The 16,774-nt window shown below is 32.2% G+C and overlaps 4 protein-coding genes, 1 non-coding gene and 1 pseudogene across 5 annotated transcripts; 3 read left to right on the top strand and 3 right to left on the bottom strand.

Annotated features, from left to right (window-relative positions):
• The first annotated feature begins 1,182 nt into the window (after positions 1-1,182).
• Positions 1,183-2,027, top strand: LOC139840421 (uncharacterized; annotated as a pseudogene).
• A 108-nt stretch (positions 2,028-2,135) lies between these two features.
• LOC139904495 (thylakoid lumenal 17.9 kDa protein, chloroplastic) lies at positions 2,136-4,240 on the bottom strand. Its single transcript, XM_071886414.1, has 4 exons — positions 3,910-4,240; positions 3,728-3,842; positions 3,223-3,292; positions 2,136-2,398 (listed from the first exon to the last, which is right to left on the bottom strand). Exons 1-4 carry the CDS (start codon positions 4,224-4,226, stop codon positions 2,178-2,180), a joined length of 723 nt encoding a protein of 240 aa, XP_071742515.1. The 5' UTR covers positions 4,227-4,240; the 3' UTR covers positions 2,136-2,177.
• A 902-nt stretch (positions 4,241-5,142) lies between these two features.
• TRNAS-UGA (transfer RNA serine (anticodon UGA)) lies at positions 5,143-5,224 on the top strand. Its single transcript has one exon. It is a non-coding gene; the product is annotated as a tRNA-Ser (tRNA).
• A 106-nt stretch (positions 5,225-5,330) lies between these two features.
• On the bottom strand, positions 5,331-9,445 carry LOC139904497 (CBS domain-containing protein CBSCBSPB1-like). Its single transcript, XM_071886416.1, has 15 exons — positions 9,318-9,445; positions 9,055-9,227; positions 8,401-8,569; positions 8,171-8,303; positions 7,911-8,081; positions 7,746-7,824; positions 7,510-7,623; positions 7,356-7,422; positions 7,165-7,270; positions 6,947-7,005; positions 6,741-6,850; positions 6,523-6,653; positions 6,005-6,090; positions 5,822-5,911; positions 5,331-5,739 (listed from the first exon to the last, which is right to left on the bottom strand). Exons 2-15 carry the CDS (start codon positions 9,186-9,188, stop codon positions 5,557-5,559), a joined length of 1,632 nt encoding a protein of 543 aa, XP_071742517.1. The 5' UTR covers positions 9,189-9,227; positions 9,318-9,445; the 3' UTR covers positions 5,331-5,556.
• Positions 9,446-10,408: 963 nt separating this feature from the next.
• LOC139904496 (uncharacterized) lies at positions 10,409-10,618 on the top strand. Its single transcript, XM_071886415.1, has one exon. The coding sequence runs from the start codon at positions 10,409-10,411 to the stop codon at positions 10,616-10,618; it is 210 nt and encodes a 69-aa protein (XP_071742516.1).
• A 245-nt stretch (positions 10,619-10,863) lies between these two features.
• Positions 10,864-14,193, bottom strand: LOC139904494 (agamous-like MADS-box protein MADS4). Its single transcript, XM_071886413.1, has 8 exons — positions 13,968-14,193; positions 12,700-12,781; positions 12,292-12,359; positions 12,112-12,211; positions 11,583-11,624; positions 11,458-11,499; positions 11,208-11,347; positions 10,864-11,109 (listed from the first exon to the last, which is right to left on the bottom strand). Exons 1-8 carry the CDS (start codon positions 14,150-14,152, stop codon positions 11,037-11,039), a joined length of 732 nt encoding a protein of 243 aa, XP_071742514.1. The 5' UTR covers positions 14,153-14,193; the 3' UTR covers positions 10,864-11,036.
• Positions 14,194-16,774: the final 2,581 nt, after the last annotated feature.

Genomic DNA, 16,774 nt, shown 5'->3' with positions numbered 1-16,774 from the left:
ATCAATTTTACTTGTTCCACCATGATTTCATGATTTTTCCCAAAATACCCTTCGAAATATTATAACAAAAAACTTTAAGAATTTTTTTCAAACTTATCATTAAGGGCATTTTAGTAAATTTTGATAGAACAAGTAAAAGTGAAGTTGGAAAAATCAATCCCCGAATAATTATGATGCTTGTATCAACCAACAACCAGATGACATCTGTAAATAGAAAACCGGCCAACTACAAATAAAAAAAAAAGAAAAAGAGTACTGTCAATAATTCTATTCTATTCTAATATAAATTCAAATACTTATAAAGTCTTCATTATCTGCCGGCCAGTGTAGGTTTTCATAGTGATTTAGTTCCTTGCGCAATACCAACATTTGGTCAAATGCAGTCTGAAATGACAATTTACATTTCTGAGTTCATTTCAGGAAACACAACATTTGTAGAGAAAACTCTTAAAGTGTCTTAGTGGTAACACGTCCTCATTTCATTTCTTTACAAGAAGTTCAAACTTAATTAGCATTATCTAATCAGATTATATTAAACATAAAGTATGATGTTTCAACTTTATGTTTCTTCGTAGTAGTTTCGTTACAAGTTTCTAGGCTTAAAACACACACACTTCATCATGCCTAAAGAATACATATTTGCTGCTTAAATTCTATATTGAGAAAAAAACTACGTATCCTTTTCTGAAACCTCAATCTTGTCAAAATCTAAGAGCCTGCATGGAAAGGATATCGGAAGAATTTACAATCGAAACCGTACTCGAGGTAAGGTTCTTAGCTGGAAATTTTGTTATAGTAATATGATACAGGATATAGCAAGATGGTTAGCTAGAAAATAATTTTCATGAATCTACAGGCAACCACAGAAGAACAGGTGGAAGTCATCTTTAAGTCAGCCCAAAAGTCAACTAAAAATGGCAAATCAACCAGCTTGATCCTTGGGGTATGTTTATTATCATTATCATATATGAATCTTCCTTACGAAAATTAGTAGCATGTTACTATTTCTTATAATATAATATTACCATCACTGCTTATTCAAGAATATTACATATGTTAAGATGAGATATAACTTGTATGAATTGACAGAGAGCACGAACGATGATGCCTGCTCATGTAATAGCAGAAGCTATATCGACATATCGGCTTATCGCAACATAGGCCTCAGATGGTCAAGGCCAAATGCAATACGTCGAACAATATGTTCTTGCAAAGTACCCAGAATATTACAATACACTAGCCGGAGGAAAATATAAACTTGATCTTAACGATCTCTGCATCAAAGAAGAACCTGTAACATTTTCACATAATGAAAAGCGAAAAAGACCAAAAGGGGTCTCTAGTGACACACTAAAATGCAACTTTGACTATATAGAAACAATCCTATTAGATCGATCAAGATTAGGAGACATTCTTGCTAAAAAAACCTCGTACGAGGGAGGTTTTGTCTCAATCCCTGAAATGCAAGCGCGAATAAAGATTCTCGAGCATTGCGGACTGCCCGATGAGGAGTATATTGTTCTCTTTACTATATTGTTCTCTTTACTTCGAATTACAAAGAAACAATGAGGTTAGTTGGAGAGAGTTACCCGTTTCTCATGGGTAATTTTTACATGACGTTTATCGGTCAAGAAAATGACTACATAAGAGAATTTGGTAATAATAAGGGCTCAAAGGTGATAGTAGCACCGGCGACTTGGTTGGATTTGAAGATCAAAGGCTCACAACTTAGCCAATACTTGAGAAGGAAGTGTAAAAGTAGCCCGAAAGGTTTATTTTCGTACCCTGTGAATGTTGATGGGATTGGTTTTTCAAACTATTGGGTGTCGGAAGCCCATAAGAATTCATGGCACGTGTTACTTGATGCAACGGCGTTGGTTATGGGAGAACGTAAGTTGGACATCGCTCTACACAGGCCAGACTTTGTGGTGTGCAATCCAGAAAACGCAAGATATGACATTGCGAAAATCACTTGTCTTCTCGTTAGAAAGAAATCGTTTGAAGCCTCAATCGTTGATATTTGTTAGCAATAATCAACAAATAAATATTACTGTAACTATCACATGTTTGAATTATATAGACAATATTATCTTGAAACAATGAACATGTTTTTTTTTTTTTTTTTTTTTTTTTTTTTTTTTTTTGTTTGTAAATATACATTTATTTAAAGTGATATACTAATCCATGGCACTGAAACTAGGGGCATCCCAGCCTAATTGGTCCACAACCTTTTTTATTCTTTCTTCTTGACCCTTTGAATCGCCTAAGGCTGTGGTGAAAGGGTATACATATGTAACCTTTGCCGCCATGCACCGATAAGAGACAACATCTCCTTTCACCATGAACTCTAGAACGTCACGACCAAACCCTCCATCAACCGTTGCTTGCAAATATTGGCCTGACCAATAAAGTTTATGAAGATAGATGAATAACCAGTGCACCAGATAAGGTTATGAATATGCTCTCATATATAACACATCAACTAGTAACTTATCAGAATATATCATTATTACATTGAAATAGCTACGGAGTAGTAGGTAGGACTAGGAGTATACAGTAACCACTAAGACTCATAAAACTCAAGATTTTCGTTTCTTTGTCAGAACATAAAGGTTAAGAGAGACATATACCAAAATAGGAATAAATCTCAAAACTCTATTTAGTTTTGACTTTTGACAAGTTAAAGCTCTTAAAGAATAATAGTAGTCATTTTGTTTTGACGATATTAACTATTTTCAATCAGTTCTACGTGTATACAGTGGCGGATGTAGGAATCGTAGTCACCGGGTGTCACTATTTAAAAGCTCAAAAAATTAACACTATCCAATGGTGTCACACAAAAAAATTTACATTATCCAGTGGTGTCACTAGTTAAAAGACCAAAAAAAATTTCCACTAGATTGCGTACATCAGTGGTAGCTCACTGCTATTAATATACATCCGCCCCTGCGTGTATACACACATAAACTTGTCACCGAACAAACTTTATGTGCTTTTAATCATGAATTCATTGACTCAAATTTATCTCGAAAACATTGTCTCAAATGGGACTCGAAACCAGCATTTAAGTGAATAGGTCACCCTCATAAACATCCATATATCTAATTCAAAACATGCATCATATCATCTTAAGATAGTAAATATGAAATAACTAGAAGAAAAAAAATAATTCATATCTACAAGTCAATGCATTATATTTAAAGACTGAGACTGATAAATTACCATCAGGAGTGTTCTCTACAACTTCAATCTTGGGATTTTTCTGTGTTTCAAGAATTGCTTCCTGCAATTGCTGCAATAACCAAACAATTCACAAATATCAAAACTTTAACATTATATCTCACTTCTTCAATACATCAATAGTCAGGGCCGTCTCAACCATTTGAAGGCCCTAGGCGAAAATAAAAGTGGGTCCTTATACACGTTTAATTTTTTAATACATATAAAAAGATAATACTTAGATTTATTTATTTATTTACTTACAATGTATTTAACTATTTAAAGTTACAGTATTACAACTTTAATTGACAATTCTTTAATTAATTAAAGAGAATATTTTGAGAAAAGTATATAAATATTCAAAATTTTGTGCCTTTTACAAATTTTTGGGCCCTAAGCGGCTGACTATCTTGCCTATGCTCAAAGACGACTCTGATCAATACATACATACACTAAAAAAGAAAAAAAAACAGGAAAAAGAAAAAACAAGTGGCATTATATCAAACACCTGTACTGCATTATCTAATGCCTTCTCCGGAATCCTCCAAGGAAACGCAAATGACGATGATTTCGGATTACTCGAAACGCACCCAGGATTGTTTGATGGACAAGGTCTAATTTTCCTGCAAAACCCAATTAAAAAAATTAACTTTTTTAGAACTTAAAATGTAGAATTGAAAGAGACAATACCCATTATCTAATCCGACGATTAAGTTTTTTGATTGAGAAAATGGGGTGGTGGGCGATGGTAAATTGGGAGGTGGAATTGGGTTGTTAATTGAAGGGATTGCAAGTGAGGGTGGTGGTGAAGTGAATGTGATGATGGCAATGACTAATGAAAGCAAATGATTTGATAAAAAATATGAGGTTTTTAGATTAGGGTTTTGTGGAATTGAAAGTGATAATGGTGGAGATTGAATTGGGGTTAATTGTTTGATTGTTGTGTTCTTGAGTGGAAATTGAGGGAGAAGATGAGTAGCAGTTAAATTGAAACTCATGGTTACCATTCATTTTGGCCTCATTTGTGGCTTGCATGTTTATATTGCTCCTAAGAATATAAATATCGACATGAATTTTCAATGGCGAGTTTAGCTTTTTATTGTATATACACAAGGAAGTAGAAACATAAAAATGTAGCCTTTTGTTAAATAAAGTTATACAATCTTCTGTTTTAATTAAATAATTGGTATTTAGATTTAAGATTAAGATGTGTTTGGTAGACAAAATTATAACATTATTTGGTAGAAAGAATCTTTAGAGGAGTCGTGACAATGATAACGGTGTCTAATTTTATTTTCAATGTCTTTTAATTTAACATTGATGACAAAAGTAAGGAAATCGCTTGATGTCTAATTTTCAGTGTCTAATTCGCTTTTTATTTAATTTAATACTTTTTACAATAACAAAAAAATTAACAAAAAAAACTATCCAACCTTTTTTTCACCGTCGATCAGCTAACGCTTAAATCAAATGTTGAAATTTAACACTAGTTTAACAATGAGGGGGAGTTGAAGACACTGAGAAACATAGTGTCGGATTGCTTTAACGCCGAAAATTTTGAGCGACTCCGTATTCTCTAATAGCTTATTGAAAAAAAAAAGAACTTTAGAAACAAAAGCTAATTAAAGTTAACTTTAAAGAAAGTTACGAGTTTGTGAAATGAGAACGGTCTATTTAATAATGATATAAATGCTATGTTTTTAATTCTTGGACAGTTTTAATTGCACACTTAAAAAAATTGTTACTTTTAGTAGAAGATCCAGCTAATAATTCTGATAAGCTTGCAGCTACAAGTATAAATTATTCCCTTCATATGTTATCTGAGCTTCCAAACACACCCTTGATGTGTTATTTATATAAAAAAATGAAAGTATATTTGATCTATATTGGATTTAAAAATCTTCATCTAGTAAAGAATCAAAAGTCAATATGTCTGAGTGGTTAAGGAGACAGACTTGAAATCTGTTGGGCTTCGCCCGCGCAGGTTCGAACCCTGCTGTTGACGATTTTTTTTTTTTTTTTGTGTTTTAAGATTTTAACCCTTGTCAATTTTGACACTTACATTGCTAACCTTATTAACTTTTACCTTTGTCCGACCTTATAATCCAACCTATAGAATTTGGCTTTCAAAAGTTACAACAATTGTACAAATTAATAATAATATATTACGGAGTATGACTTATGAATCATTTAACTCTTCAATTAAATATGATATAAACATAACTATTTTTTACTATGAACAGTTTGTAAAAATGTTCTAGCTCCATCTCTGATTACTTCTACAAGATTGATCTAGCTTTGATAAAGGTCTGCTTGTGAGCGTATTCGAAACAAGTTTCAGTTGCCAGATCTTCTTAAAAAAGCAACCATGCCTAAACCAGCTACTAAAGCGGCTCCAGCTGCAACCGAACTGTACGCTGTGGTCCATGCATCTCGCTGAACGAAGTCCAGACTAGATTTTTCTGTTGAGCCTATTCGACGTTTAGGTGTTCCCGAATAATCTAGATGTAACTTTAAACCCTGTATATATTCGACAATAAAAACATAGTAAAAACATATCGAATCCGATTTTCAAATTGCGATAATCACTTTCAAAACGCACCTTCCATCCAGATAATCTTGCATGTTCAACAGCTGCAGAAAGATCACTATCTGTTGCAAGTACCACCATGTCATGATCTTCATCTTCATACTACACGATGCAAATCTTTTGTAAGCATAAACATTAAACATAAATCTGAAAACAGATTAATAAATTTAGCAGAAACAGATACATCAAGTGTACCAGAATATGTGGGAGGTTTCTGCGGTCAATTTCATCACCTAATCTCTGAAGTATTGCGGTTATAAGATCTGCCAGACTTCGAGTATCTAACCAACCAATGCAGTAAATCAAAGCTTATAACTTAGAGCATACACATACACCTAAATTGACTGAATCATAAAGAGGTGGCAATATCGACCCAATTACTAGAACCGGGTCCAGTGGTTTATTATTTTAAATTTTTAATTTAATGTATGTCATATGAGAGAAATAAAAAAAAAAAGGTTTGGGTCAAACTTGTTAAAAGTCATCCAAACTGTATTTTTAGTGCATAGAACCTCCTACGTCATTTTGTTTTGTGAAGCATTAGATAACTTAATGAAGCTATATTTTTTTGACGTGTTAAATATTTACATGATAGGAGCTTATAAATTTGATAATAAATGTCTTTGGTACCAAAATAATTCATGTTTAGGCCAACCCGCCCAGTTTGACACCTTTACGGAATACTAAAAATAAATGAAAAACAAAAAACATACCGCAAATGAATCTATGCATCCGACCATGTTTATCTTGAATCTTAAAACCGAATGTATTAGGTAGCATTGATGAAGGATGAGGAAAAGACTTTAAAGAATCTGCTTCCGACATTAATCTGAAAGAACTCACACTGCATCATCAAAATTGTAACTTTAGACCAAACAAAAGTAATTTAAAATTTAAACTTATAATAGTGTAACAATAGAGCAATCATTACCTTCTTATTTCATCATCTTCTTCTACCGGAGTTATTGCCATTGCAGAATCCCAAAACTTCTGCATCATTGAACTTGCAGCTTCATTATCTATGCCTGCCGTGTTTCCCACCTATTCCATATCAATTTTACATCAAATTCAAAGCAATAATAAATCAATTAATCTTGAAAAAAACATAAATTAGAGGTATATGAATTTCTTATTTACTGTGGTTATTGCAGCATGAGTTATCTGAAGTACATCAACAATGGCAATAACAGCTCCCTCTGCATCAAATAGTTTGCTAGTTATTATATAATTAATATAAATTGTATAAAATCTATAACAGATTTTAATTTAATTGAACACAAGTTGATATAAATTTGTTAAACAGCTAAAGGTCTTAATTAATATTAATATATACTTAAAAATGAACGGTTATATACCTCTATCAACTACGGGAAGATGCAAATACTTTCCATCATGCATGTTATGCAGGGCATTAACGATAGGCGTATCGAGCGTTGCACATTCTGGATTAGGAGTCATCACCTACATAATACAAAAATAACGATTAAACTCGTAAATCAAACGCATGTATGTATGATACATGTACGAATAGAAAGTAATAACTTACCTTCTCAACTAAAATCAATTCAGGCCGTAGATCTTGTGCTATCACTCTCATTAAAATATCCTTCGATCTAAATATAAAGTACATATAACACTATGTTATGGATTTTTTTTTTTTACTTTTAAATGCATGATTTTTTATAAATTTAAAGACTCACGTTAAAATCCCGACGGGCTTGTTATCTACAGTTGCAACAACAGAACTCATACGAAACTCAAGCATCCTTTTTGTCGCCGTTACAACTGTGTCACTCGGTGAAACTGTAACAACCCTGGTATATGCTCAATTGAATAAATAAAGCAAAATTTATATTATTTTTTTTGAATTACAAATATATGAATAAAACAAAACATGATTAAATTAACAATGATATAAAGTAAAGATAGTACCAACTTTGGATTCTCAGATATTATGGTAGATAAAGATGGCCTGAACATTCGCTCACGAAGCGATTCAACAAACGCATTCGAACCTGCAGTACGATTTCACTCATATTGTTAAATCAAACGCAACCTATAAATTGCGCAAGTGAAAAACAACTAATAAACTTCAACAAACCTGAAACTGATGATCCCCAGTGTTTTTCGACGCCCTCAACCGCAGCTGCAATAGCTTTTCCTTTTTCAGCTGCACGTTCCATACGTGCAATCGCGTCATATAAACATTTTTCTATGTCAAGCAACGCAATTACCTGTCCGTGTTCTACAACTGGCAAGTGTTTAAACATTCCTGCAAATATTAAACATTTTGATTAATTGCTCTTTTTTTCTTCAAATTTTCATTTTCTTTGAAGCTTTTAAACATATATGATAACTAACCTTGGACCATTTTTTGCAGGGCTTCAACAGCAAGAGAATCAGCTAGTACAAAAACCGGGTTCCTTGTCATCACTTTTGAGACAGGCGTGGTCTCGAAATCAATCTCACGAGCAATAACTCTTGTTGCAATATCCTTCATTATCATTATATCTACTTAGTAAACAAATAATAGTAATATAATATGCTTGATTAAAAGATAATTTATGTTAAAGTGAAAGATCAATTAAAACCTTGTCTGTCAATATTCCACATAGTAAAGATCTTGAATCGGTAACCAAAAGAGCATCAACTTTTCTAGCAGCCATTCGACGGCATGCTTCATAGATGCTTGTCGTTTCAGGTGCTGTCAAAGCTTTCGAGAGACGTAATCTTTTGACTGTACGCTCTCCCGTTAACCCCCTACATGCCGACATATACTCATTTTTGTAAGACAATTAAATGAATAAATAAAAGAATATAATTGTTTGATAAGTGTTCTGAATATAATTTTAGAAGGATATTGAAAAAATGGAGGCACTAAATTGTTAAGAGACTATTTCAACTTTGGATGGTTTAACTCAGATTGGTGAACAGTTCAACATGTTCAAATCTCGCTAACAAACGCACTAAATGTTGAACAGTTCAACATTCAGTCATGAACCATTCAATTAAGACGAAATCAAACACATCCTAAGTTATAAAGATGAATCTTGTTGCATTGCAGCTACTATTTTTTTTCTTTTCAAACACTCATTCTATCACCCTTACAAAAAAAGGCATTAATAAAGATGAAACAGAATATGTAGAGCTAATTAGTCCACATACATGAATGAGGAATTAATAATATTAAGTATCAACATAACAATGAAATGAAAAAAGATACGCAGTGTAATCAAAGAACATACATTGAACGTGTAGAACTAATCGATGATCTACGATGATCAGGTGCTCCATTTTCAGGAACTTTTTTCTTGTGTGAAGACGAAGATGTTAACGCCATGCTTCTTCGTGATGAAGAACCTGCATGACTAGCCGGCATCTTCACGTACAAATTAACTCGATCTCCTTAATTGACAACCTACATCATGTTGCCATGAATTCAATGGACAATATCATAATCTGTTGTTTGTGGCATAACATATAAATAAACATTTTCATGATTAATTACCCTGAATTTTAGCAATTGAATCTGCAGTGGATCATAAATCGTTCATAATGGAATATAATTGTTGATGAATTCCGTTCAGATTAATGTTTTTTTGAAATTGTAGAGGAGAAAATGAAGCCAGTTTTTTTCTTTTTTTCTTATCTCCAGAAGAACAATAAATAATATAAATAATTCTATTGAACGACAATAAAACAAGAGTCAGTTTCCTTGAGTTTGATTTTTTTGTTTATTTGCTACACTATATTGTTGTTATATGATTTATGTTAGAAGGTATGGTAGACTTCACATTTTCATACAGGAATTAATTTTATTTCTTAATTTAAATTAGTTATTTCTCATTAAACTTTTTTTTTTTTTTTTTTTTTTTTTTTTTTTTTTTTTTTTATGAAAACTGTCTAAATTAAACTTAGTTTTAGCTTGAGAGTACCTATATGGCTATATATTTGTGAAATATGTATATTAACTCTGAACCTTTAACTTTGGACAACAATTGGTTCAAATCCAGTTATCTAAACCAAGTTGAAATAACATCTTGTTCAAATTTAGTTGTTTGAACTGAGTTTGAACACAATTGGTTCAAACCTAGTGTTGGAGGTTGACAAACATTTTTATTGATCATCTAAGAATAAAAACCTATTATTATAACATAGTCCGTTTGAATAAACATGGGTTCGAACCTATGGTTTATTTTGGCAAGTTTTTAAAAATAATGCATATGTTTGATAAAAACTTAAAAATAAAGTTTTTTTTTGGGCTAATATTCATTTATTAGTTCGTCCGAGGAGCTCGACCTTTGGACCCAAGACTAGCCCATAACAACTTTAAAAGCGCCAAATCTGGGCCCATTTCACTACGTGGCTCGAGGGCCACACACCAACACATGCACCGTCCACACGTGAAAACATCACACACAAATCCATACAATCCCACGTCCCAATTAATATTTAACTCGAAATAGTCTCAAATCCCATGTACCCTTGTTAATTTAAAACACTTTTAACTCACAAATCTCATACTACATTTGTAATAAATCACTCAAAACAAATATTCCCTTTCATCTTCTTTAAATTAGTTCAAAATCAGTAGCTGAAATGGCGGATTGGGGCCCGGTTCTAGTAGCAGTGGTGTTGTTTGTGCTGTTAACACCTGGATTATTGTTTCAGTTGCCTGGTCACAATAGGCTGGTTGAGTTTGGTAGCATGAGGACCAGCTGCCCTGCTGTTATCGTTCATGCCATTATCTTTTTCGGCATGCTTACACTCTTTCTTATAACCGTCGGCGTACACATTTATGCTGGCTAGTAATTTATGAAGTTGTTTGGGATCGTAGAAGAAAACGCAGATAATCATTTATCTGTATGGTATGTGAAGTACTATTATCTAGTTATTCGCGTTCTGCAAACATTATTATTTGATAATCGTTTATAAATCGCGATCCCAAACATGTATCCATAAACCATATTTCATTGTGTTTACATTTGAACCCATGTTTGTTTAGACAATATGTATATGTATAGTTTATTCATTTTGTTATGGTCTTGGCCAAAATTGAACCTGTTGCATTTCAAATACAAGTGGATAGCTTGAATTTAGATTCGATGAAGATAGATAAAAGTCACAATTAAACATAAACATATTAATCAAAGATTAGCTAGAACAAATGTCTGCAAGAACACAACAATAGAACTAGATTAATCGGGAAAAAAGATCCAATCTTGTTTCAGGCAGGCCACCCCTGCATTTGATTGTTCATGCTTGTAGAGGTCACTGCTGACATTTGTTCAGTTTGATACCTAAATTTTCAGAAATAAACCATAAAGTTGTTACCTTTTTTGTCAATTTTGAGAGATGATAGTATAAAGTTAGAGTAAACAGAAGGTGCTTTTCATACCCAATTTGCAAAGTGGTTTCACAACCAGTTGGATCGTAGAAGACGTTACGTAACGGTTGAGATACTTGGTGATGCCCATACACCATTCCATTTGCGTGTGGGTCCCATTGAAGCGCGTCTACTTGGCTAACTTCATCCAACTGTGAGCATCACAGAAATGGGTCAAATGGGTTGAGAGTCATCTGAAGCATTTTTCTATCTCTACTTTATGTAACAAAAAGCTAGAAACAAAAGATTAACATGTGCATACTCTGAGTTGAAGAGTCTTGCAGGACTCGTAAAGATGTTGTTCCTAAAAAACAAGAGAAATTAGAGGTGGTCCAAGTGAAAATAAAGTTATGTTACATAATCAAAATGCAAAAAAAACGTTCATACCGTTCTCTGTTGTTCGTGGAGCTTACCGAGCATAGATTGAGTCTGTGTCAACAATATCATACCAATTACAAACTACACATAAAGTAATAGCGAAACAGGGCACAAATGCATATTGGGGTTGATGTCTTCAAAGGTCAAAGGTGTTAACTTTCAAGAGTCAAATTGTACCATTTGAGATAATAACCGGTTACACTCTTACAGACAACACAAAGAGCCAAAAAAAGGCGACATTTGTATGCTATTTGTTGGATAAAGAAACATGGGTTATATCCAAGATTACAATTTGTATACAGTTTTTTTCCTTTCTGTCAGATAAGTTCAAATGTTATAAGCTTCAAGACTTAAAATGGTGACATTTGAAATAGTCAGTTACAAAAAAAACCTAAAAAGTTTACATCTTTATGCTCCTTTTAAGATAAAGAACTATGGGATACGTCCACGATTAGAATACGTATTTCCTTTTACTCGTAAAAGGTCGAAAGCGTTAGCTTTAAAGAGTCGATATATGAATTATAGCTTGCAGATTTACCCTTATTGTTCTAATCTGTCTCAATGAACAATGAAGCTGTCTCTCAAGTGATTCGAGTTCATTAGTGGTCAAAGAGTCAATCTCCTCACCATTGTAATTCCTGTAATTTACAGCAGTAAAAAACAAATTAGCAACGGATTAGAAACGGACTGTAATCATGAACAATACGACTACTCTTGCCTTTCGAGTTGTTTCAGGGCGTCATAGCGTTCTTTGAGCCGCATGTATTCTTGGTAGCTGCTTTGTTCCTACTCACAAGAAAAACAGTTAATAATATTCAGATCAGACAATTGCATTAAAATATATCTTGACTCTCATGAGTCATGACCCAACAGAGTAACAAGTTTGACTTTTGAAAATAAAAGGTCAAACATGTCTCTGAGAGAATTCTTCTAAGCCTACATCTCCAAATCTTGTCAATTTATGATTTAAAAATAATCTTGTCAATCATCACTTAATAAAATACTAATTGCAAAAATAATTAGATTCACAAGGACATGAATTAATTATTATTTGTATACATATAGTTGTAATTAGTAAAGTTATATACAATTTGGTTTCAAAGCTAATAATAATAATCAGTCATACCTGAAGATCCTCCTTTGCTGGTTTTCGTTGCTCCGGCGGCCCAAAACTACATTTCTCATACCTCTCAAGTGTTCTCATCATGCTTTTAAATCAGAGGTAAAAAAGTAGATAAATTTCATTAGAATCTTAAAATATGCATCAATCTTCTAATTATTTTGTTTTAAACCTTTAAATCTTACATGAAGAAAGTAATTTCATTTTTAAAAGGTTGAAACATTGCATTATAAGATCTTGAATATACTCAATGAACTCACAAATATGCATCAATATTCAAGACTAATCCTTCATATTTCAGGCCTAAAAGGATATGTTTATCTTGTTTCATAAATATATAATCTTTCCTAGGAAAAAAGTGAAATTTTACAAAAAGTTCAAAACTTTTCATTAGATTTTTGAACATACCCAAGAAACTAAGATATATGCATCATGTCAATTTTATATTAATTCATTATCATCACCTTAAAGGTTTTTTAGGGCATTTAAAAAATATTATAAAAAAGTAATATTTAAAAGGTTGAAACTTTGCATTATAATTAAGATCTTGAACATACCCAATGAACTCACAAATATCATCAATATTCAAGACTAATCCTTCATATTTCAGGCCTAAAAGGATATGTTTATCTTGTTTCATAAAAATATAATCTTTCATAAGAAAAAAATGAAATTATACAAAAAGTTCAAAACTTTTCATTAGATTCTTGAACAAACCCAAGAAACTAAGATATATGCATCATGTCAATTTTATATTAATTCTTTATCATCATGTTTAAGGTTTTAAAGGGAACTTAAAAAAAATTATTAAAAAGTAATATTTAAAAGGTTGAAACTTTGCATTATACTTGATCTTGAACATACCCAATGAACTCACAAATATGCATCAATATTCAAGACTAATCCTTCATATTTAAGGCCTAAAAGGATATGTTTATCTTGTTTCATAAAAATATAATCTTTCATAAGAAAAAGGTGAAATTATATACAAAAAGTTCAAAACTTTTCATTAGATTCTTGAACATACCCAAGAAACTAAGATATATGCATCAAAGTCAATTTTATATTAATTCTTTATCATCATGTTTAAGGTTTTAAAGGGCATTTTAAAAAATATATATAAAAAGGTAATATTTTTTGTCGAAAAAAAAGTAAATTATATGGAAGTTTGGAACTTTCAAAGAGCAAAATATATTTAAGAAAATTTTGAAAGGGAAAAGATTAGGAGGGTTTAGTATAATATAATAAATAAATAAAAAATAAATGTTACATACCTAGAGGTACTTGAGAACTCATAGAGCTTGCCTCTAGTAGAGAAGATGATGAGAGCAACTTCAGCATCACAAAGAACAGAAAGTTCATAAGCTTTCTTGAGAAGACCATTTCTTCTCTTTGCAAAGGTAACTTGCCTGTTTATTTTGTTCTCTATTCTCTTTAACTCTAACCTTCCTTTTCCCATTTCTTTTTCTTTGTTACTACTATCACTTATTCAATCTCTTCTCTTCTGTTCTCTTTCCTTTTATAACCCTAGCTAAAGTTTGTCTCTTGACCTTTTAAAGTCAAACTCATTCCAACTTAAATTATTTCTTGTGTCTATTTGCTTTTAAAATGTAGTCATGTCATGTTATACTACAGTATAATTTATACTGGGTAACTTTTTAAGTCTTATAAAATGGGTTAAACATTGTTTTTATAAGTTTTTTTTTTTCTACTTTTTGGCAAAAGTATATATATATATATATATATATATATATATATATATATATATATATATATATATATATATATATATATATATATATATGGCAGACCCGAAGATTCGGTGGTAAAGCAATGAGCATATCGTGACGATCTGTACGTAACTGATCACAAAAGACCAAAACACATTGACCCTCACTCTGTTCGTTCTAAACAATATGAACGACAACAATAACTACAGAGCGAGTCTAATTGAATTACAATTACATTACAATGAGAGTACATAAAATCAAAACCACCATGCCTAAGCCTACACACATACACATAAACCCGACCTCGTAACCAACCCCGCTTCATCACCCCGCAGAAACCACAAATTCAACCCAATCACCGGGCAACCCAAGAACAACTAACCTAAGGCCTATTTACAAAAGTCAACTAAGTCAACAACGCCGACAACAACCGTATAATTACAATGCATAATCATTTGATCATAAAGTTACAAATGTATCAACAAAACTATGAAATTAGTGTGGAAAAAGGAGACATTATGATTATAATATATCTATCAACAATGAGTGGAGACTTTCAAATAATCAAATCGAATTTTAATTTGGTTTTCGGTTCAATTTGGAACGGTTTTCAAATTTAAACCATAAATAGCGAAGGCGGATCAACTGGAGATTCCTGACGTTCTATATTTGATTATCGATTTTGTTTTCATATTTTCTTTTTAGAATTCGGTTTAACCGAAACCGAAGTCAACTACTAATATATCAAATTATTACTCGTAATATTTGTATACACGAAAAACGATTTTAAAATCAAAAGTCGAATTTAAACCGATTTTTAATTACTTGTTTGGGTTATATTATGATTTTTTTTTTGTTTCTCGGTTGTAATCGAATTCAAATCGAAATTATTTTTTGGTTCGGTTTCGATTTTGAAATTGAATTCGATTTTAGATTTTGTCTCCAAAAATTTCAAAACAAAACATAACAAACTGAATAAATCGAGGAAATAGAAAATGTAATCGATCTCCAAAGCTCTATAACAATTTGTTACATTTTTTATCTAGAAACATCAAATTATAATAGAGTATCTGTTAACCTCAAGATTAATAGATTATGATCTACAGAGTACCTTATTTTTTTAAAAAGTGTGTTTCTTATGTAAATAAAAAGAAAAAAAGATGTCAGTATAAAAAAAAAGGTTGAATAATGATGGGAAGTGGGATGGGGTGAATGGCATTAAATCTAAAGAAAGATAGTGAAAAGCAGGAAAGATGTAAAAGGTGAAGGAAAGTGAGATGATACCTTAACACTTTGGTGTACATTTTGATGAAATGTAGTGGGCCCACGTGTTTACGTGTCATCATCTAAACCCATGGGTCTGATTGCTTCTGGGTTGATCCTCCACTCACGGTACTTACTTATCAAGGGGTCCACCATACTCGAACAAAATGCCAATTGGGTTCTTAGTTTTGCAGACTGTACAACTTGCTGATGCAGGCTCTATTTATGGTATGTGTGTGAAGGTGTAGAAGCAACTTATTTGGGATATTATTGGCAATTACTTGTTGGCAAAATTGTCAAGTGAAAATGGCAAACTCCCACTATAATTCACTTTTCGTATACATCCTTTTTAAAATACTAGGAGTAATATAGTTATTACTTTTTATAAAAAGTATAAAAAATATTAGCATTGCAGATCTCAGAATGTAAAATAAACAAATTGTAACTATACAAATGAAAGATATTCTCATTTAAGTGGAAAAAGTATAGTGAACTTCTTGCAAATTGGAAGAGTAAAATGTTTATGTTACTAATCTTAGTGTTGTAATTTATGTGGTAGTGACATGTCTCTAGGTGCAGCACTGCACACAAGATTGCCCGTTAACCCTTCAATTCTACCCAAGGGTGTCTTTCGCACATCGCGTTGCGGGGCAGTGGGGGAGGGGGTTTTACCGCTCATGCTCTCGGATTGGGCCGAGTTTTCTCCTGGCCAGCAGTTGGGGCCGGGTTATGCAACTGCGGAAGGTGAACGCCTGAGTGGTTTAGTCCTTCCCCTGAGTGATCTCAAACTGCTGTTAAAAAATGTTTATGTTACTATAAAGTATTATTATTTATATATATACTCTAATTTGCATGATGATTGATAATACAATCCTATTGGCATATATGGGCGGTGCTATGTTTAAACCGAATTGTTCCCAAACCCGACTCACAACCTTTTTTTTTTTTTTTTTTTTTTTTTTTGATGTTATCTTTTATTTGATCTAAATTCGAGTTCACGTTCTCGTTCATGACTATTATACGTAATTAGGGGGTAGAATTATATTAAAAATTATGTTACTCTTGAAAGATTATCTTTATTCAACCAC

This window comes from Rutidosis leptorrhynchoides, chromosome 4 (genome assembly GCF_046630445.1).
Source record: "Rutidosis leptorrhynchoides isolate AG116_Rl617_1_P2 chromosome 4, CSIRO_AGI_Rlap_v1, whole genome shotgun sequence".
Classification (NCBI taxonomy): Eukaryota; Viridiplantae; Streptophyta; class Magnoliopsida; order Asterales; family Asteraceae; genus Rutidosis; species Rutidosis leptorrhynchoides.
This window is presented reverse-complemented; position numbering and strand designations above follow the sequence as displayed.

Excerpts from the sequence above, each read along its gene's own strand:
- LOC139904496 (XM_071886415.1), top strand. The coding sequence starts at position 10,409 with ATGGCGGATTGGGGCCCGGTTCTAGTAGCAGTGGTGTTGTTTGTGCTG.
- LOC139904494 (XM_071886413.1), bottom strand. The coding sequence starts at position 14,152 with ATGGGAAAAGGAAGGTTAGAGTTAAAGAGAATAGAGAACAAAATAAAC. Across the intron at positions 12,360-12,699 it reads CAGCAAAGGAGGATCTTCAG|GAACAAAGCAGCTACCAAGA; the intron begins GTATGACTGATT and ends TCTTGTGAGTAG. Across the intron at positions 11,500-11,582 it reads TCCACGAACAACAGAGAACG|GAACAACATCTTTACGAGTC; the intron begins GTATGAACGTTT and ends CTTGTTTTTTAG.
- LOC139904495 (XM_071886414.1), bottom strand. The coding sequence starts at position 4,226 with ATGGTAACCATGAGTTTCAATTTAACTGCTACTCATCTTCTCCCTCAA. Across the intron at positions 3,843-3,909 it reads ATCGTCGGATTAGATAATGG|GAAAATTAGACCTTGTCCAT; the intron begins GTATTGTCTCTT and ends TGGGTTTTGCAG. Across the intron at positions 2,399-3,222 it reads TGTAGAGAACACTCCTGATG|GCCAATATTTGCAAGCAACG; the intron begins GTAATTTATCAG and ends TTTATTGGTCAG.
- LOC139904497 (XM_071886416.1), bottom strand. The coding sequence starts at position 9,188 with ATGCCGGCTAGTCATGCAGGTTCTTCATCACGAAGAAGCATGGCGTTA. Across the intron at positions 7,006-7,164 it reads TCTTCCCGTAGTTGATAGAG|AGGGAGCTGTTATTGCCATT; the intron begins GTATATAACCGT and ends TATTTGATGCAG. Across the intron at positions 6,654-6,740 it reads GAAGATGATGAAATAAGAAG|TGTGAGTTCTTTCAGATTAA; the intron begins GTAATGATTGCT and ends TTGATGATGCAG.